Source organism: the organism of the source record quoted next, unplaced genomic scaffold (genome assembly GCF_019419815.1).
Source record: "Pyrus x bretschneideri cultivar Hongxiangsu unplaced genomic scaffold, Pyrus_bretschneideri_v1 Contig12, whole genome shotgun sequence".
Lineage (NCBI taxonomy): Eukaryota > Viridiplantae > Streptophyta > Magnoliopsida > Rosales > Rosaceae > Pyrus > Pyrus x bretschneideri.
In genome coordinates this window covers 4,811,423-4,833,439 of record NW_025999413.1, presented here as the reverse complement: position 1 = coordinate 4,833,439, position 22,017 = coordinate 4,811,423, and the positions used below count along the sequence as shown (strand labels likewise).

Here is a 22,017-nt window from a genome sequence, read left to right as displayed (position 1 = left end):
CCAAGGTACGTACGTACTAGTAAAGCCGAAAAATTTATATCGGGGGACTATGGAAGTAAAGAAGACAAATTGAATCAGACCTGTAGGCACACAATACAAATTGGGACTTTTCTTTCAACATGATTAAGAATATTGTTTAAGACCATTATTAGGTTTACATTAATTAACCTCATGCAAGTAATCGGGATTAGACAGATTGCTGCTTTAGTCTCAATCCTCGCATTTGTAGGCCGCTGCGGTCATAAATCATCCAGGAGAGGATGCTCGTTGGATTCTCTTTGTGAGAATTTTGGAAATCCTTCAATCACATCCATTTATCGTATATCCTGCGGTTAGAAATCATTGTAAATTTTTTTATTTAAAATTGAATATAAACAGTACCTAACAAAAATTGACATATACGATAAACGAATATGATTGGAGGATTCTTAGGATCCTCACAAAAAGGATTCGATGAGGATCCTCTCTCATAAATCATGGACCATCTCAGTATTCAGACTAGTTGTGTTTGTTTTGGGCAAACACGTGTGTATTTGCTCGATCTCGGATATTACGGCTACCATGTACTACCACGAAATTTTTGTGATAAGTGAAAGAAGAACATGAGTAAACGTAATAAATTTTGTATTAATGAAGGTCTAGGATTATAATCTCTAACACAGAAATTTAATCATCTGATTCGATATTTGAAAATGTAAAGTTTATGTGTAGCGTGGTTGATCAAAAATTGATGTGTTACCACGTTGAAAAGTTCATATGGTACCGTTTGGTACGCATACGGGACAGAACGGAATGAGACGGGACATGACAGGACGGGATTGAACGGAACGGAATGAAGGCTTCGTGTTATGTTTGGTATGCACAGGACAAAATAGAATGGTTGTTCCATTTTACGTTTGGTAAGCGCAAGACGGAACGGAACCAAAAAATTAAATGACTAAATTAGTCTTGTTCCGTCTGTTATTCGGTGTAGAAAGAAGAGAAGACTAGCGGCATTGCAGTTCTGCCTGGACGCAGTCATCAAGTAAACATTGTTATGCTGTATAAACAAGTAGCTCATGCCATTAACATGAACAACTAGATCATGAGACTCCGGATCAACCTGAACCGCATCTCAACAAGCATGGAAAGAAAAACAAAATGCCACTATCAATTTCTCCTCTCACAAAACAGATCAAATCCAAATTTGCAGGGGAATAATTCATCAACAAGCGACAATTCAGTTTCATTTTCCTTCGTTTTCTCGGCAACCAATCGGTTCCCCAAACAATTACAAGATAAAAAACACAGAAATTCTGGAAATGGAGGTTTTAGGATTCTAGATTCTTTTAATTTCTTTCTCTTCAAATCAAACACAGAAAAATCCCAATTTTTTTTTTTTTTCAATTTACAAAGGCTACGTCGGATCATCGGATCTGCAAATTCATTTCAATCAATTTATATTGCTTTGTCATTGTCTTCCCTGCAGCATCGTCATCACCCTACGTGCAGCGTCGTCGTCGTCGTCGTCGTCGGCCTGGCTATGGTGACGGCGCCGGAGAAGAAGTTGCAGCCATGGTTGGGTTCAGATGGGTTTGCTGGGATTGGGTTAGCAGTTAGGTTGCTGGGTTTGTGGTGGAGGAAAAAGGAGGCTACAGGAGAAACGAGGGTCGAAGAGAGGGAGGTTACGGGAGAGAAAGGGAGGTAGACAATGTAATTAATGAAAAAAAAAAGAGGGGTATTGTTGTTCAAAAAAATATAATTTTGTGTTCCACGGGATGGAACGAAAAAGTGACCAAAATTCGTTTCACGGGACAACGCGTTCCACGATTTTTAAGTGCATCAAACATGGGACAGAACGCCTCGTCTCATTGCGTTCCATCTCGTCCTACGTACCAAACGGTACCTATATCGGCCAGCTGCCCTCAGCCCTGGGGCATCAATTTTTATTTTATTTATTTTTTGCACTAATTCAAATAGTGTGGTAGAAGTTTAGGATACTTACCCTTTTTTAATTGGGTTTTAGTAATGATTAATTAAAAGTCAATAATAGTTCCAATGAGAAGAAAATTTAAATCTAACAAAGAGCGATTTGTATTCACCGAGTGATGTTATTTATTAGACACAAAATACTGATACATTTATTTATACGTTTTTAAATACAAGCGAGTACAATATACAATGACATACTATATTAAAAAAATGTATAAACAAGTGAGTCAATTTTGTTTTTCTAAATTATTTTTTGGTGGCGATGAGATCATTGTCTCACCATCTTTATGTGAATTATATATGTAGAAATTATAATCAAAACTCACAATAAGAATCAAAGGACAATTAGAACTGCCATGCTTAAATAGGAAGTCAAGATTGAGTATTACGACCGGCCATCATATCTCCTTTATGATGAGTTCATCTTTATCTTTATCCATGTCACCGAGAGAAGAAAAAAAAAAAAAATATATATATATATATATATATATATATGTATGAGTTCATCTTTATCAAAAATATCCTTAAAAAACTATCCTGGTACTATATTGCCCCCACATAGACAGAGAAGTCACCACAAAATATGACGGAGATGAAAGTCACCTCATAGAATTGATGGCCAGTCTGCAGACATAATGGTATTAACTGCTTTGGGTTGTTAGGTAGTTAGGAGCTTACTTACTCATGTTTCCTAGTTACTATAAATAGTAGGAGAGTCACAGTTGTAAACATCTTTTAATACAAGTACAACATACAGAAATTACATCGTTCTCTCTCTAAATTATTACCACGTCTCTAAGATTTCTTCACATTTTCTTTACTGTTAGTTTGTTAAGAAATGGGAAAGGGCCGAAAAGTTAATCTATAAGAGACGAGACTTAATTAGTTAAAAATTAAGTCATGACAAAGATGAGACATTATTCAACTTAAATTATGAGATGATCGTGTTCGTGTAAGTTTGATATGAACATGTAATATGGGTTTCTTATTAACTACATTTAGAAAAATCAAGAATAATGATGAATTGAGAAAGATCGAGAACTAGAGAGAAAGTTTACAGAGAGAACTGGAGAGAAAATTTATAGAGAAATGAGGCTTCTATATTTATGAGAAAATGATTAACTAATTACATTTGTGAGTTGCCATTCCTAATATATGAGCTTAACAACCTAAAAAATATTCTAACAACTTTGACTGACATGGCAGTGATAATATAACAACCAATGATCAGAAAACATCTATCTTCATTTCTCTCTTTGCACTCTCCACTTGGAGGCTGGATCTGAACGTGAAGTAGGGTTAAAACTTGATGTACATTAAATGGTAAAGTGTATAAAAGATTAAGTCGAAATGCATTGCGGATTTGAGCTTTGATGTCCAATGCGAGGCCATGAACCATCATTTCAAAGAGAACAGTGACACGAGCCAAACTCAACGTTTTGTTGTAATGTATGGGACGTATTAATTAGCCGAATTCTATTGTTGGCTAGCACAAAATGGGATTTTAATATTTTAGGACCCTTTTTATTATTTTGTTAATTCATTTCCAATTAGGATTCTTAGGAATTTTTGGGTTTTTAAGTTATATTATGGCTGATGAGGCTTTGCCCCCTCCACCACCCCCTAATGTAGATAATATTGCTTATTTAAAAAAAAAGTTGTATTATAAATAGGTCATCTTATCCTTTAGTTTGTTATCTTTTATATTATCAATCAAGCTTTATGTTTTTTCACATTCTTTTTGGGAATTCCAGTATTATTGTTCATTAACAACTTAAAGTACAACAATAAGGGAAGAATCAATTAATACTTACTTAAAAGGCCAAACCACAAGGGCAACCCACGTTTCTATCACAATTTTGTTTTGGTAAGTACAAGAAGCTAACTAATTAAAGGGGCCAACCATGAGGGCATCTCCCCCTAGCAGGGTACACACGGTTGTGGATGGATTAAATGGTAGTAAATTAGGTTTTGAGAATTGGACACGAATGTATGTGATTCACACATGGTTCCCCTTGCAGAGCACACACCATTGTGGATTCATAAAACATCTGTCTTCATTTCTCTCTTTGCACTCTTCACTTGGAGGCTCAATCTGAACGTGAAGTAGCGTTAAAACTTGATGTACATTAAATGGTAAAGTGTATAAAAGATTAAGTCGAAATGCACAAATGAGTTCAAAAGAACAAAGCATTGTGGATTTGAGCTTTGATGTCCAATGCGAGGCCATGAACCATAATTTCAAAGAGAACAATGACACGAGTCAAACTCAACGTTTTGTTGTGATGTATGGGACGTATTAATTAGCCGAATTCTATTGTTTGCTAGCACAAAATGGGATTTAAATATTTTAGGACCCTTTTTATTATTTTGTTAATTCATTTCCAATTAGGATTCTTAGGAATTTTTATATTATGGCTGATGAGGCTTTGGCCCCTTCACCACCCCTAGTGTAGATAATATTGTTTATTTAAAAAAAAAGTTGTATTATAAATAGGTCATCTTATCTTTTAGTTTGTTATCTTTTATATTATCAATCAAGCTTTATGTTTTTTCACATTCTTTTTGGGAATTCCAGTATTATTGTTCATTAACAACTTAAAGTACAACAATAAGGGAAGAAGCAATTAATACTTACTTAAAAGGCCAACCACAAGGGCAACTCACGTTTCTATCACAATTTTGTTCTGGTAAAAAGTACAAGAAGCTAATTAATTAAAGGGGCCAACCATGAGGGCATCTCCCCCTAGCAGGGTACACACAGTTGTGGATGGATTAAATGGTGGTAAATTAGGTTTTGAGAACTGGACACGAATGTATGTGATTCACACATGGTTCCCCTTGCAGAGCACACACCATTGTGGATGCATTAACTGGTAGTAAGGTTTTGAGAACTGGACACGAATGTCTGTGCTCCGCATACATCATATCCACGCAACTCGTCCACTCCTGCATGAGTTCATATGGATTCTTACATTTGTCTTCTTTTTGGACACTCATGTTCATTTGTTTGCAACAATGACCTTTTCGTTAATGATATCGTTTATAGATAAAGTTGAGGTTTCATTATAAAATTAATTGGTAATATGGAAAGTAGTCAAACTTACTTATAAACTCATGCAAGATCTCCTCTCATCAATGTAGGATTGATCATTCTCAACACGCCATCTTATGTGTGGTGAATTTTCAAGCCTAACACATGGACAATACAACGGGGTCGCGTGTGGTCGTTTGGCTTCACACATGAGACAACCTTACTCTAATACCATAAAGAAAGTTGAACTATATATGTAACAAATGGGTTGACGTCAACTGAACCTAATGACTGCGGCAATTGTATCGAAACTTCGTCCGAGAAAAATGTGGAGTTTGATTTAATTATTAGGTCTGCGCACGCGGGGAAATTAGTTTGTGTATGTTTGTAGCTCTCTATAAATATCATAGAAATCATAGGCTTGATCTGCTAGACATAACAAAATCAAAAAAGAAGTGTACGTACTTAAGTACTTGTGAGCGTGTGAGTATCTAAAAGCACAATATCTCATGTATTCTCAAGAAGTTTTGGTTAAGAATCTTGTAATGAAAATTAAACAAGAACTGTTTTCACCGGATGTTGATCTTGTTTCTCTTGTTCCTCCTTCTCCTTACGACACTGCGTGGCTGTCTATGATTCCGAATCCTCATCGAGGATCAGATGAACCCTTGTTCAAGGGATGCTTGGATTGGGTGCTCCAACACCAAAGCATACGAGGCTTTTGGGGAGATGATGATCATGTTCCAACCCTAGGGTCCCTCACTTCAACTCTTGCGTGCATTGTTGCACTTACCACATGGGATGTTGGCTATGATGCCATTCAGAAAGGTAAGTAAAAGAAACTAGTTGATCAAATTTCGTAACTGGACCCTGGAGAAAAAATTAAATATGGAAAATTCCTGTTTTTGCAGTTGGAGTAATTGGTTGTTACAAATTTTTCTTATATTTATTGTTTAGGGCTGGCATTCATCCATGCAAGTACAGAGAAGCTACTGGAAGAGCAAAATGGTACTTTTCCTGAGTGGTTTGTGATTGTTTTCCCAGCAATGGTGGAACTTGCACAGACCAAAGGACTGCGTGTTTATTTTTCTCATGGTTCAACAGCGCTGGTAGAACAAGTCTTCCAAGAGAGAAAACAAATATTTCAAATGCACAGGTATATATAGTTTTGATTTTACAACTGTACTTTAACTTCTTTTGTAGAGATACAAAAACTAAGTAATAAAGAGGAAATACAAGGAAGAAATGAGGGATAAATTATGACAGAGAGGATTGGTGATGGGAAGAATGCGGATAAAAATACAAATAAAATGATAGGCAACATGAAAACTAAAAACTGAAACAGTTTTATCATAGGTTTTCTTATCTAGTTTGGGTTTTAATTTTCTATGGCATTGTCCATTTCTCCATCCTCCCTCATACCACTCACCATCTTACTTTCATTCTATAAAAAAGTTAAAAAAAAAAAAAAAAAAACCTAAAAATGGAATGTTTACCGAACAGCTCTAAATATTTAATCTAATTTTCGTTGTAGCAGCAGGTTGGTGCAAAGTGGTGATCAGCAACAGTACTATTCACTAGAGTTTATGCAATACCTCGAAGCTTTGCCTGAAACATATGATATTAACTCCAATGAGACTCTACTAATATCCCAAAGTGAGGAAGATGGACTGTTTATCCAATCCCCATCAGCTATTGCTTATGCTTTCATGAAGACAGGACGCAAGGAGTTTTTGTCCAAGTTGGATTCTATTGTCCAAAGATGTGGGTTCTCAGGTACGTAGGACATACATAATAAAAGCATGCATGATGCATGCAAGTCAAATCCATCTGAAAAATGCCAAAATTCCCAATAAAGTTTGTTTTTGTTTTGTTTTTCCCTTCCTATGATGTGATTGTTGGTCTACAATGCGTAGTCTGCTGTCACCAGTACAAATGTCACATACGCACGCACGATATATCTCGGAGTATCGTAATTACTATTTTTTAACCGTTAAATTTTTAATGAAAATATAAAAATTAAGATCTAATATTTAAAAAGTTCCAAACCATCATACACTTCGGAGCATTTTACAACTTTAGATATACACCTCACAATAAAAATGTATCGTGACAAATAAACCACATGAACTTAAAGAGTGAGACAATTCTATAAACGTGTACAGTTCCTGCAATCTACCCCATGGATGAAGACCTTCTAAGGGTTTGCCTCATTAATCGGATTGAGAGGCTGGGACTGGAAGAGCATTTCATGGCGGAGATAAAAAGTATGCTGGGACAAGTTTACAGGTGACTATCTAATATTCATCACTAAGCAATATATGCACACTATCTGGTTGATTAAATGGTTTTTTTTTTTTTTTTTCAAAAAAAAAAAAAAGCAGAAGTTACATCAGTTGCGAAGAGCCAAAGAGCAAGGAGGTGTTACAACTATATAAAGATTCACTCGCATTTCGACTTCTCAGACTACACGGTTATACAGTATCTCCTCGTAAGGATCAATTAATAGTAAATTGCTCATATATGCTTTTTTATTGCGAAACATCACATAATTTACAAATGTGGTTTAAAGAGTTGGTCTATTTAATATTACTTTTTCTAGTTATATATACTCGTGATAACTTTCATACCCAGTTGTTGCTAGTTTTGCTACGATGGTGTAACTTAGTTGTCAAGAAAAATTCAGTTTATTTATTTGTCTACATGCTAAAAGTTGTTACTGTTTGCAGGGAAGTTCTGCTGGTTCCTTGATGATGAAGATAAAATGTTTTACATAGAAGAGCACCACGAAATTTTTCTGCGAGCCATATATAATGTATACAGGGCAACTGATGTGACCTTTACAGGAGAAAGTCAGCTTGAGGATGTTAAGGAGTTCTGTAGAAGAATATTAGAAAAGCAGACATTGAAAGATTCTAAGAATTTGGTTGGGCCTACCAGTATGACTTACTTGCAAGACCAGGTTTATATGACAAATAATCAGGATAAATATGAATAAAAATATGCAAAATAAAACAGAATATATGCTCAATCATTATAATTTAGTTATTTAATCATCTGCTAATTAATTTTGTTGCATATCTCCCCTTGAGTAGATTAAGCATGAAATTAGTATTCCATGGCTTGCTCGGTTGGATCATCTGGAGCACAGGAAGTTCATTGAGAGGGAAGAGCCTGTTGGTCCATGGACAGGAAGAGGCTTATCCTACGGGTAATTAAATTAGTACTAACTAATTAAATACATCAAGGCAGTCAAATCTCCGACTAAGCAGTTCAATTACTTAATACCTTGCAGATTATCATGTCAAAGCAAGGGCAAGCTGCTACAACTTGCTATCGAGAATTATACACTACGGCAGTCCATGTTCAGAAATGAATTAAAGGAGTTAGAAATGTTCGTATTCACTCTCCACATTTTCACTAAAGATTTTATTTTCTTTAATTTGCCCAAAAAAAAAATAACTAAACACCAGTACCTTTTTTAGTAAAAGATAATGCAGAATTTCCAATTTTTTTATTTATTTTAATACTGGAGTTAATTAATCAAGGAAACCATTTTCTTTTTCTGTTTTGGGTGAAAATATAATTAATCGTGAAGGTGGTCAAAGGGCATGGGTCTTGTTGAAATGGGGTTTGCTCGACAGAAAACCGCGTACTGCTATTTCGCCGTTGCTTCAACAGTATCACATTCTTCCCTGTCATGTGTACGGCTGGCAGTTGCCAAAGGTGCAGTAATTGTTACAGTTGCTGATGATTTTTTTGATAAGGAAGGTCCAATGAATGAATTGGAAGCTCTTGCCAATGCCGTCAAGAGGTAGACTACATTAACCTATAATTATTGTATCTGCTGGTTAAATAAAATTTGTCATGCAATATATAAAACTACATAACTCACTGTTATGTGTTGAATCTCGCATTCATGTTATGTGACTGAAGTTATATATAATTCGCGAATGCATCCCAACATAAAGCAGTAACTCATAGTATTATTTGCATCTAATTAAATATGCTCATCCTAAAAAATCAGATGGCAGAACGAAGGATTGGATGGACATGGAAAAACTATATTCAAGGCTCTCAAAGATTTTGTTGATGATATTTCTTGGCAATTCTTCAATCAAAATGGATATGACATAAAGAGTTATCTCCAGGATCTAGTAAGATTAATTTTCAGTAAATAAATTTAGTCGACACAACGGTAAAAAAAATGTGTTACTTATTCTTTCTTTTATTTTAATTTTTTATTTTGCCGAAATGAATTTAGTGGCAGCAAACATTTGTAAGCTGGTTAAAAGAAGCAGAATGGAGCAGAAATGGGCATCCCTCGTCAATTGTTGAATACCTCCAAGTAGCCACATGCTCGATTGCTTCACACACTATTCTTCTTTCAGCTGCTCTTCTGCTTAGTACACCTCCAGAATTAGAGATCCTCAAGTCCCCTCAAAGCCATCCACTTACAAATTCACTTATGGTTTTGACACGGCTTTTGAACGAAATTCAAAGCTATCAGGTATATGAGAAGAAATTTTTGTTTTAACGTCACACTGTTATATGATATTATTAATGCACCTGTTATAGTAGTGGTGGTGAACAAAATGATTGTTATATTAGATACCCAAGGTTTATCATTAATAAAACATGTTTTGACAAAAAATAAATAAATAAAGATACACATAAATGGATTAATATTAACTTAATATGACAGTGGGATAATAAGACTGGATAATCTCTCGAGAAATTCATAATGACTCATTTTTTAGGGGTGTTTTGATATAGGTGCCTCATTTTTTAATTTTTTTAGACTAAACATACACTCCTTTTGAAAATTTGATCAAACATTTTCCTAAAATTTTGGTTATTAATTTCAGTTTTTCACATAAGTTCAATTTTGTTTAGAATTTTAGTTTTTCACGAATTTTCCTGGGCATTTCGTTTTCTTTTTTCTTTCTTTTCCTATTATCCCTATATTTATGCATTTATTATCCATCACTATGCATTTTTTAATTGTTTGTTATAATTTTTACTTTTTTTTTGTGAATATAGTAGAATATTTATAAAAAAAATTGTCAAAATTTATTATTTAGAAGACCCCAACACATAATAAAGATTTGTTTAATTATATAGCTACGTCTAGTTACCTATAATATGGACACATTTAGTTTTATAGTGGATTTTATTTTTTGTATTTCTCAGTACATTTGGAATGTAAATGTACCAAAATGGTTATCTGATAGAGACATTTGGTTTTGTGGTACATTTGGGATTTTTTGTTCATTTGGTCTTTTGGTACAATGGGAATCTAAACGTACCAAAAGGGTTACCTGACAATGGGCATATTTGGTTTTATGATACATTTGAAATTTTGGTACATTTGGTTTCCCTGTATATTTGAAATCTAAACGTACCAAAAGGGTTACATAACAATGGGTACATTTGGTTTTATGTTACATTTGAATTTTTTGTACATTTAGTTTCTCGCTACATTTGAAATCTAAATGTACAAAAAGTCGATACTTCTGTTCTTAAATGACCATAAGTTTTAAGTATATTTTTTTATATATCTATATAGGAAAAAAATATGTATTGAAGACTTTTTATTGAGACAATTTTAATAGAAAGGGTTTTTTTTAAATGAGGAATTAGTTAATTAATTTTTTATTTTATTTTATTTTATCAAAAAATATCATTTAATGTTTAGAAGGGAATTGACGAAATTAAATTCCTATATTATAGGCAATTAGTTGCTAAACTACCTTATGCCTCTATATAAAAGCATTTAAATTAATGACATGGAAATTAAATAAATAGAAAATTATTGAGGTGGCAATTGATCGAAGCACCTTAATCAAATCTTTAAAAAGGATGAATGTTTAATCTAACAAGTATAGAAAAAAAATGTAGGGCATTCTAATTTTCCCCATTTTTTATTAGTTGTCATCATGTTTAGTAATATTCATCACTAGTGGGAAAATTGAAATTAATGATTTAATTGCAGAAGGAGCAAGAGGAGGGGAAACCAAACCTTGTTCTGCTACACATGAAGGGAAATCCCAATTTGGGGGCTGAAGAATCAATTGGGATCATACAAAAGATGTTGGAAGAAAAGAAGAAAGAGTTTCTAGAACATGCTCTGGTAATTAATTAATGGCATCAATGGTGATGGTATGCCAGAGGCATGCAAAAAACTCCACCTCTTCTGCCTCAAAGTTTTTCAGATGTTTTTCAATTCTACAAATGTATTTGACTCCCCAACAGAATTGCTTGCTGACATCAACAAAGCAATTTATGATCCCTTGAGAGTGGATGCACAAGGAATATCAAAGAAGGATAAAAAAATTTTGGCTAGCTATGGAAAATCCCAGACTACTTGTGTTATGAAAGTCCAAGGGAACTTAAGGAAAGAATTTGTGGCCAAACCTTACTTGGGATATGGGGTCTTGTCACTTAAGCTGAGAAAACCAACTATATTTACGACATTTCGGAATCTCAAGGTTTGCAACTATTCCGGCTACTGGGTTTAACCCTCCTCCTCTAGCTTCATGTACTCGTTTATAAATATTCAATTTTTACTACAGATGAATAAGTGGTTAGTTAGTCATCTTAATGTAATAATTCATTTTTCTTCTGTGGAGCAATGTGGCAACTGCTGCATAGACCCCTTAATTTGTGTGACCATGTATAATAATTTCTTAGAGTGGATTTTCACCCCTATGGCCGAAATCACCGTTCGAGTTATGGAAACAGCATCCTTGCAAAGCAATGATAAGGTTGCGTACGATAGATGTCCCCCCTCACTGTCCCCTTACAAACCGGGAAGCCTTGTTGGGTTGAGGTCATCCTTTTATATAAGCAGCTCAGAATGTCAATCAATATGTGACGGTGAAAATGCATCACATATTGTGATGCATTTTTATTTTCTATGACGAGTGTTTGTCGTCATTTAATCATGTTTTCTTATAGTGATATATATGATAGGATAATGCTAGGGAGACTACATTTGTAGACAAAATTTACAAATTAAATGATGTGTAATCAATAGGAATGAACACGTTTATCAACGGTTAAGTAATAAACCAATCATCAACTTCTATGTCCTTTTATTTATAAAATTTTGTCTACAAATCTAATCTCCCTAACATTACCCTATATAATATCTAGGCCAAAAACTTTTCTTGCTACCTGTGGTGATAGAGCCCAATAGTTGATCGTCAAATGGGATCTGCATTCATTGCGAAAGTGAGCATAGGCAGACTGAGGAGGTCATCATCTATTTCTTACTTTCTTCACATGGACACGGGGAGTCGCCTGATATGGATCCAATGTCAAGGGTGTAGAGATCAAGGACACCATTGCTTTTACCAAAACAACCAATTTTCAACAGTTCAAAGTCCTCTTCTTATCAGAGACTCGCTTGTGGTAGCCACCGCCTTTGCCGACCTGGAATATACCGAGGAAACTTTTGCACATAACGTTTGGAGTACGAAGATGGTTCTATTACTGAAGGTTAACTTGCATTAGAAACCTTTACTTTTGATTCAGACTCAAGGTTCCTTAAAGAGAAGATTTCAAACATGGTTTTCGGTGTGGTACTAATCCGCAAGACATGGATCACTATGGTTCTGAGGGAGGTAATGTTTCAGGCATATTAGGGTTGGGATGGAAACCTCACTCCCTTATCGGCCAATTAGGCTCTACAGTTCAGGGCAGGTTCTCATATTGCCTCCAAAAAATGGTCAATAACAATCACAGCCGCACTACGTTTTTCCAATTTGGTGCAGATTATATACCAACTAGTCGATATTCTCAAAACACGGACATGTACAATTATGGTGCATTTGGTGCGTACTTTGTGAACATGACAGACATTTTGCGGGAACACCTCTAGAAATCCCACCCGAACATTTTGTTAAGTAATTACTCATGGATTGTTCGACCAGCCTACGAAATGTTGGAACAAGCACTGGTGAATTACTTGTCTAGGATTCCTGGCATAACGAGAATCCAAACGCCGTGAGTTTTCAATTTGTGCTACCAAAGGCCAGAGGGTCAAGACCAGGGTTTGAGAATCTTCCCAATGCCACATTCCGTTTTGTAGGTGCTGATATGGTGGTGCACCCTCCCAGTGCCTTTTGGGTGGGTGTCAATCAGAGGCGAGTGGAGTATTTTTGCTTGGCAATGCTACCGTCTCTCGATGCTGAAAGCATAAGCGCCATAGGAGTATATCAACCAACGAAGCACCGTGTGCCATATAATCTTAACAGAAGTATGTTGCGTTTTAACCCCAAGATTAATGCACTCGAAATCCATGAAAAGTATTTTCCTGTTCCTAATGCTCATAAGGAATACTATCAGATCAGAAATAAATAAAAGTTTCAAAGATGAGTTCAATCTTCTTTGTCTTGTCAGCCTTGAACACAATTTATTATTTTTTTTTATAGAAAAAAAGGTCAAAATTGTGTTAATAAAGGACATATTACAACTTCCACAAATTAAAACAATTTAGCATTTTTTGAAAAAAAATTAAAAAAATCTAGCATGTCAGATTTGTTTAAAGTAGAATGCAAGACTATAAAAGTCGAATGAGGATCCGGGGATCCTCCAATTACATTCGTTCATCGTACATTGTGTGGCCAGTTTTCGTCAGGTACTGTTTATATTTAATTTTAAATAAAAAAATTTACAATGATTTCTGGCCACACGATATACGATAAATGGATGTGATTGGAGCATCCCCAGGATCCTCACAAAGAGGATCCGGAGACGATCCTCATTCATAAAGTCTTCTAATTCGCACTGTCCAAAATGATCCAAGGGTTCTAACAATGCCACGTATTTAATAAATTAATTATATATTTTTTTTTCATAAAATGTAGAGGATCCTCATCCTAAAAAACCAAAAAGAAGTTTCATACAAATCAAGATCGTCTAATTAATCCGTCTTAACTATCAAATCTCTACTTTAAATTTAAGGCATCTTTTCTATTAAAAAAAGCTCACAATCTGCATTGTAAAGCCTCTTATTTTTGCTCTTAGAATAAACGATCTCAAACAAGATTGCATACATTTGGAATTTTCATGGCCAACAAAGTAATCTTTCTTTGTCTATACATTCTGTCATCAATTATTTTGTTACCAGGAGTCGAAAATGCAAAACTAGGGTTGACTATTAAGCTCATTCACCGCGACTCCCCAGAGTCACCTCTTTACCAACCTAACCTCACACCACAAAGAACACAAAACCTCGTTCTACAATCAAAAGCCCGCGTCAAACGCCTAAGGAATGAACGTTTACAGCCCAGCAATTTTAACTCAGGTACTAATTTGTGCGTCCGAAAGTTGATTGCCAGAAGGCGTTACGTTCATGGTGCAAGTGAGCATAGGCACATTCAGGATGTCACAGCCCATTTCTTACTTTCTTGACATGGACACGGTGAGTGACCTTATGTGGCTACAATGCCAAGAATGTAAAGGTCCAGGGCACCACAGCTTTCACCAAAACAACCCCATTTTCAATCATACGCAATCTTCTTCTTATAGAAAACTTATTTGCGATCGTCATCCCCTTTGATTTCCTGGAAAATGCATCGGAAACTTTTGCTCATACCATATAGTGTATGACGATGAGGCTACAACCGAAGGCTATCTTGCGTCCGAAACCTTTACTTTTGAATCAAACTCAATGCGGAGTGAAAGGGTTCCAAATATAATTTTCGGTTGTGGTATATTAATCAGATAGGTATGGATGCTTATGGTGAAGAGGGAGGTAATGTCGCTGGAATATTAGGCTTGGGATGGTCACCTCATTCTCTTGTCAGCCAATTAGGTTCTATTTCCGAAGGCCAGTTCTCACATTGCCTCCAAAGCATGCCCTATGACCATCACAGTCCCAACACATATCTGAGATTTGGTGCAGACATACCCAATAGACCATCTTTTCAACAGACTGAGTCAGCAAAATTTGGTAGACTTATTCCTTACTTTCTGAACATGCTAGACATTAGTGTTGCAAGTTTGCGTCTACATATCCCACCCGAACATTTTGCTAGGAGGCCGCAGTTTCGTGGTGGGACACTAATAGATACAGGAACTATGCTTACTCAGGAATTATTCAACCAGCCTACGAAATCTTGGAACGAGCACTCGTGAATTACTTCTCTAGGTATCGTAATATAACAAGGATTCATAGAGAAGACTTCAATTTGTGCTACCAAAGATCAACGGTCAGAAGAGAAGGATTTATGAATCTTCCAACAATCACATTCCATTTGAAGGTGCTGATCTTCTGTTGCAGCCTCAGGCAGCGTTTCTTGTTGATCTAACCGGGCGGTCCTACAGGCGAGAGTATTTTTGCTTGGTAATGTTCAACGAAAGTGATGATACCGTAATAGGTGCATACCAGTAAACAAATCAGCGTTTCATATATGATCCCGGTAGAAGGACATTGCGTTTTGGCCCTGAAGATTGTAGCAGAACTCCATGAACTTCATTGTGTCATGCCATAAATAAAACGAAATAAATTAATAAGGTAAATTTATAATCAACCTTCCTTTCTTTTTATATATCTATATATATCTATAGAGTTCGTTTTTGCTCACTCCTAACTCAAAATAACTGTTATTCTCCCCTAAACTCGCGTCACGTGTACAAAGAACTAACCATGCTTAGTCTATATTCTTTAATCTTTTATGGCGGAAAAGGAAAAAAAATTAAATTAATCAAGAATTTAGATATGTATAATGAAACTAAATTGAAAGTTGTCGATGGTGTAATTTTAACATTTGTTTCTTGTGTCAAAATTCGTATTGATCGTGTCAGACTTTCGCGTTTTAAAAGTCAAACGGAAACAGTAGAAGCATGTGTTAATGTATGGTAAAGAAGGCAAGCACGATCCTTTTCTCTGTTCCACTCAGAAATCCAAGACTTGTGTTATTTTTCCGATCAAAGAAGCAAACATTTCAGTCCCAAAAACTCCCACGTAAAATCATGGACATTACATTACGTTGAACTTCCTCAATTTCTCCGAAAGCTCTGTCGATTAACCCGACAAATGTCTACTCTAAACATAATCGCAGCTCACAACCTCCCTTCACCCTCAACCTCCTCCTTCGTTGCTCAATCTCACAAACCCAACTCGCTTTCACTCTTCTTCTGCAACCAAGCCTCCAGCAAACCCGACCCACCAAGGCTTTCGGGCTTCCCGACCCGGAAAAAACGAAGCTGGATTGTGGGGTCGGTCACTGAGGACAGAGAGGTGGTTCCATTGAAGGAAAAACTTGCAGAGGAGCAAGATAGCAGATTACTGGTTAATGGGTCGGAAGAGTTTCAGGCTCTTTCGACGTCGTCGGAGGAGAAAGGAGAGGGGGATGATTTGGATAAGCTGACGAGCAGAGCAATTAATGCGTTGATTGTTCTGGGATTGGGGACCTTTGCGGTCTCTAAGTTGCTCACAATCGACCACGATTATTGGCATGTAAGTGATCTCATTCATATGTGTGTGTGTGTATGTATACATGTAAATATATTGGTCTGTGTGTTCATGGAGAATGATGTTCATATGACTCTTTGAAGGGTTTTGTCTTATGGGTTTATCTTAGTTTGTTGATTAATTGATTAAAGTTTTCAGCTTTGATTCTCGAATCGGTTGATTCTTAATACTTTAATCTATACTTAGTTAAGTTTCTCTGCTGGATTTGGAACATCTTTTAGTAGAATGATGAACCGAATTGAAATTGGTATCTGTGAATTCATGGATTTTTATGCAAGTAAGCTGAAGAAGGTTTAAAGGGTTATGTTGTTTGGCTTAATTTGTTAATCTGTTAATTTGCTTGAAGTCTTCAGCTTTGTTTTTGGAATGGGTTGATCCTTAATACTTTTTAAGTTAACCTTTACATGTTTGAATGATGAGCTGAATCGAAATCGAGTTCTTTTCTTCTCTATATTGAATAAGGTGGTTGCCTCTGTAACTTGTTGTATTTTGGATGTCAAGGCTTAATTTTTGAGACGTTTTTCAGGGATGGACACTTTATGAGATACTAAGATATGTACCGGAACACAATTGGATTGCTTATGAACAAGCTCTCAAAGCAAATCCAGTTATTGCCAAAATGGTGATAAGTGGTGTTGTCTATACTCTAGGAGATTGGATTGCCCAAGTAAGTCTCTCTTCACTGTCTTCAGATAAGATTGGATAAAGTTTGTCTCAGTCATGGCTTGTTTTTATGGTTTCTTAGTTGTTTCCTATTGTATGTGAAGTGTTTTGAAGGGAAGCCACTTTTGGATTTTGACCGGAAACGCATGTTCAGATCAGGCCTTGTTGGGTTTACTTTCCATGGATCCCTTTCCCATTTTTATTACCAATTTTGTGAGGTGAGAATTCTGGTTTATATTTGCTTATTTTTGGCTTGTTTGATGAGTTTCTATGAATGGCTAAACTTATTGACTCTGATTTTCAGGCTCTTTTTCCTTTGGAGGATTGGTGGGTAGTCCCTGCCAAAATAGCCTTTGACCAAACAGTCTGGTCAGCCATTTGGAACAGCATCTATTTTGTGGTTCTGGGGTTCTTGCGTTTCGAGTCCCCAACCAAGATTTTTGATGAATTGAGGGCTACATTTGTGCCAATGCTGACTGTAAGAAACTCTTCTAAATCTTCCTTATCAGTTTTAAATGTCTTGTTTTTGTTTTTGTGATTGTATTTTGTTTGTTTTGAATGGATTGCGAGATTATTTTTTTACCAGATAGAGTTGGATTTCTGTAAAAACACTTGAGGAGGATCTCTTCACTTATATCTGATTTAAGTTCTCTGACCCAGTTATCATAGCTTGTTTTGCTTCATATGCTGCTGATTATATTAATAGATCATGTAACAATAACAGGTAAAAGAACTTCCATATGTCGGTAAAGTACAAAAGTATATCTAAAAGAAGAGAACATTTGAATTTTGAGCTAATGTGGTCTCCAAAAGTAGTAATTGTTTCTTTCACTTGTACGCATACAGTCATACCAGCAGAGGTTAACGTGATACCTTAAAAAAAGTATATACAAGGGTCGAGGGTGGATGGTAAAAACATGAATATAAATTCATTATAGTTTACGTTTGAACCTAGCAACTAAAATTAAGCAGAAATTATTATGACTTCGATATTTGATCTAAATGCTTCTTGTGGTTTGAGTTTCTATGAACACGGGTTTGATTGGTATATTGTAAGTGGTAACCTACTTATATTCGTGAGTAAATTGGCATGACAGGCGGGATGGAAACTTTGGCCATTTGCTCATGTGGTTACGTATGGCCTGATCCCTGTTGAACAAAGGCTTCTTTGGGTGGACTGTGTGGAGCTTATTTGGGTTACTATTCTCTCAACGTAAGCCTCCAATCTTAGTTTCTTTTATATGGCGAGAATTTCTGTGTGGGAACCCCTACCCTGATAAGGGTAGTCTGCCCTATTTTGTATGCCTGTTAATTTCAATATGTGTAATATCGTTTCTCACTGGTTAAATTTTCTTTGGGCAGTTATTCAAATGAGAATGCAGATTCCAGTTTATCCGAGGCATCTTCTGGTGCAGATTCTGCTTCTTCGTCAAGCAGTTCTTCAAAGGTATGTCACGTTAGCTGTTACTGTAGGGCCTATTTCAGAATCTTAATACATGTTTGGGTCCAACAATGAAATCTTCAAATAATGAAATACGTGATTCCATGTGCAGGACTAAATTCTGAAAAGCATGGTACTGAGACGGTTTTCTACAGCCAACGCAGTAACCACTGTTTCCACCCTATTAGTGTTTGGAAGCGCAAAATTTCTATACGAGAACTGCGAGGAAAGTACTTGTTAGGGGAGATCATCATTCAATGGCTGTGCAGACCACAATATAATATGAAGCAGCATGAGCTACGTAGCTTGGGAGACCAGCAATTATTGGTTATCCTAACCAAACATTATGATACGAAGAATAATTTTCCTGCCAAATGTGTTCTATATTCGTTCTCAAATTCAGTCAGCTACCCCTGGCGATCTCGTGCTATGTATATTCATTGGAGTAGCTGTAAATTTCAACAGGTACTGCAACTCAGGTTGTAGCTTGGAGAAACTGTATACTTGTAATAATAATGCCATAAAGAAGAATAAGAAGAGATTTTGTAACTACTTGATGTTTCTTGATGTTGAAATGACTGCCTTTTTTGGCGAATTTTGAGAACATTGCTTGGCTTCTTCCTCGGAACGGAGCTTCATTTTCTTTACAAATCACAGTTTCACATATATGCTGCAATGATTTATTTAAATACTAAAAGAATATTTTTGTGCGCATGTCAAACTATAATTACCATTCAATTAAGAACGGCTACTTTTGAGTTTTAAGTTAGGACATTTTTAATTGAGTACAACCATCCGTCCTTCTAGCAATTTATAATTTGATAAGTGTAGAGATAACTCATAAAAAACAAACCATAAACAAAAATTGCACAAAGAAAGTAGCCAAGTATCGTCTTTATTTTTAGCAAGGAATTTGTAGCTCAGTTTGTTAAATAACACTCTCTGCTACACCCAAGGTCTAAATTCGAATATCTCCTTCCAAAGTTGAGAAATCTAGTCCTCATCGAAATCCTTCAAAGTGTTCGGTGGTTCTTACCGAACAGATGTATTCACAGCGGGCATTACTATCGAACATCTTTTTAATCCAACGTGGCGTTAGAAGGGCCATTTTCTTGGTACATCACATGCAGTGCACGTGACCACCCAACATTTCACAAATCGCGCGGGATCCAACTGCCGTTGACAGAGACCAACTTCCTCCGCCTCCCTCAAACAAATAGCAGCACCCCAAAATTTTTGAAATTACATAACCAACCCCAGATCTGAAAATTCTCTTGCACCTCGATCTCGGTACCCCTTTTTAGATCCGATATCGCCTGAACCGGGTCAGAAAACAACAATGGCGAAGGTCGAAGAATTTAAGGACCCCAGCGTCGCGAAGAATAAGAAGAAGAGGAGCCACGGCTCCACCGAGTTCTTCGTCTTCGTGGATTACCTCTTCCTCTCGATCTTCTTCGCGTTCCTCTGCTTCCTCATCTTCAAGATTGCATCCGATTTTTTCTCTCTCTAGACACCAGCATTGTTTCGAATCAGGTTGATCCACCGATCCCTCCTCTCAACTTCGTTGATGTTTTTTTTCCCTCAATTTTTGGTATTCTGAATGCAATTTGTGTAATGGGTTCCTCCTGTGATTTCTTGATTGTTGTAGGTCCGACCATTTTTGTTGATTTGGGTACAGAAAAGAAACTTTTTGTGATAATTAAGTTAAGGAGCAGCTAAATAGATGGCTTAATTTAATAAATGTCGAACCTTTAATTTGTATCCATGATGTAATTGGATGTAGCTTGAGTAACTGTATCTGTATTTAGTTGCAAAATGTAATGTTGTTGTTATTGGAGCGATATTCTATTCTAATCTAAACCAGAGGATGGGAATTCGAACTTGGGTGGAGACGAGAAAGCACGCTGCTTTAGCCAACTTGGTTAGGCGAGGTCGGCGGTTGTAATTGTAATTGAATGGATAGGTAGAGTTATCAATAGGACTTTGAATTCATGGAAACTAAAATGAAGTTTGGTATCTGTGGAGTTGCAATTTGTTCTCATCTGGGTAGTTGTTGAATTTGATGGCTGGTGTTCAATGTGAAAATTCTGTGGTTGGTGCTGGTATTTATTATAGGCATAAATACGGCTGTTGAATGCCAAATATGGTAAGTTTCTGCACATGTTGTTATGAATCCAAGTAAACAATAAACTTGTCAGTTCTTTAGATTTCGAGGACGAGGAAAATCAATTTCAGGTGGACTATTTTCAAGAGGAGCTGGTCCTGTGAACCAGTTTTTTTCAACTGGTCATTTCTCTATTTACTTGACTTGGATTAATGAAATGCACTCAGATTTAAACGCCGTTTCGCGTCAATTGGCTTATGGTTATATCTAAACCAATGCGTCTTTAGTTTCTGAACATTTTTCAGTATAATGTTGTTGAATGGTCGTAGGGCTCAATCGATAAAATGAAGATTGCTTGTGATTCCCACTTAGAAACGTATGCAGGCTCCAGTTTAGGATTATTGATTAGTAACTATAGCAGTTGTTTATGCATTTGCAGCTGTTTCGTTTAGTAACATTTCTACTGGATTATGTAACATGTTCAGGTCCAAACTTGAAGAACTTCATGGGTGTTGGCTTGGTTGAATTCAGATTTTGCAAACTCAAATTCACGATGTTTTTGGGCGAATCGAAAATTCTTGTTCCCTTTTGATCCAATGTAATTTAGAAACAGTTGTTTTTTTATGGCTACACTTCTGGGAACATCACATATGTTCAAGTGTAACATTCATATATGAATTAAGATGATGGATTATGTCTTTCTATTAAGAACTAGAAGGTGTTTTGTGAATTGCTTTCATACCAAAATGAAGTTAACAAGTGGGGTTTATATCTAATCTTTGATTGATGGCACACCTAACCATTTAATAGCAATAGTGAGGGAACGTGTATTGTACGCAGTGTTACCTTTACTTTGCAAAGAAGTTGTTTTCACAATTCGAACATGTGACCTTTGGGTCATAAAGGAGCTAGTTTTCCGTTGTGCCAAGGCTTTCCCTCACCTAACCATTTATTAATTTGACGAAATTTTTTTCTAGCTTTACTAATTCGTTGACAAACCTTGATATTGATTGGCTTTGGAATTAATGTCGGATTTGAACATATCCTTTTTGCTTGCTGGTGTAATTAATTTGTTACTGATTAGTAGGTCTAGTTGCTTCTTCTATTAGGTCTACCTTGTAAAAATATTTGGTTTGCACAAAAAATATAGTAGGAAAGTGATTTCCGCACTCAGTTTCTAACCTTGCAAACACGAGCGTGAAAAATCATTGCCCAAAAAGTAAGCTTCCTCTCTCTCACACGCATACTTGCAAACACAAAAACATGGTTAAAGAGTAAAGAGAATAACAGCTGCTGACGAGCATTCATTGATTCACACT

General features: G+C 36.1%; 2 protein-coding genes and 1 long non-coding RNA gene across 3 annotated transcripts; all 3 read left to right on the top strand.

Annotated features, from left to right (window-relative positions):
• Positions 1-5,523: 5,523 nt before the first annotated feature.
• Positions 5,524-11,725, top strand: LOC103947884 ((E,E)-geranyllinalool synthase). Its single transcript, XM_009358847.3, is given in 15 exon segments — positions 5,524-5,716; positions 5,719-5,833; positions 5,963-6,161; positions 6,546-6,781; positions 7,171-7,294; positions 7,390-7,496; positions 7,735-7,967; positions 8,101-8,216; positions 8,301-8,399; positions 8,604-8,819; positions 9,033-9,162; positions 9,270-9,515; positions 11,001-11,144; positions 11,146-11,472; positions 11,474-11,725. Coding segments are annotated over 15 exon segments (2,430 nt in total). The 5' UTR covers positions 5,524-5,665; the 3' UTR covers positions 11,561-11,725.
• A 4,163-nt stretch (positions 11,726-15,888) lies between these two features.
• On the top strand, positions 15,889-19,146 carry LOC103947838. The gene is made up of 7 exons (XM_009358803.3): positions 15,889-16,475; positions 17,017-17,157; positions 17,258-17,371; positions 17,458-17,631; positions 18,251-18,366; positions 18,516-18,600; positions 18,707-19,146. Exons 1-7 carry the CDS (start codon positions 16,053-16,055, stop codon positions 18,710-18,712), a joined length of 1,059 nt encoding a protein of 352 aa, XP_009357078.1. The 5' UTR covers positions 15,889-16,052; the 3' UTR covers positions 18,713-19,146.
• Positions 19,147-19,468: 322 nt separating this feature from the next.
• Positions 19,469-20,752, top strand: LOC125474127. The gene is made up of 2 exons (XR_007255813.1): positions 19,469-20,127; positions 20,243-20,752. It is a non-coding gene; the product is annotated as an uncharacterized LOC125474127 (long non-coding RNA).
• The last annotated feature ends 1,265 nt before the right edge of the window (positions 20,753-22,017 follow it).

What these genes read in the sequence shown, in the direction of transcription:
- LOC103947838 (XM_009358803.3), top strand. Translation starts at nt 16,053, where the DNA reads ATGTCTACTCTAAACATAATCGCAGCTCACAACCTCCCTTCACCCTCA. An exon ending in TAGGAGATTGGATTGCCCAA is followed by an intron (nt 17,158 to 17,257) that starts GTAAGTCTCTCT and finishes TTGTATGTGAAG; the next exon opens with TGTTTTGAAGGGAAGCCACT. An exon ending in TTTATTACCAATTTTGTGAG is followed by an intron (nt 17,372 to 17,457) that starts GTGAGAATTCTG and finishes TCTGATTTTCAG; the next exon opens with GCTCTTTTTCCTTTGGAGGA.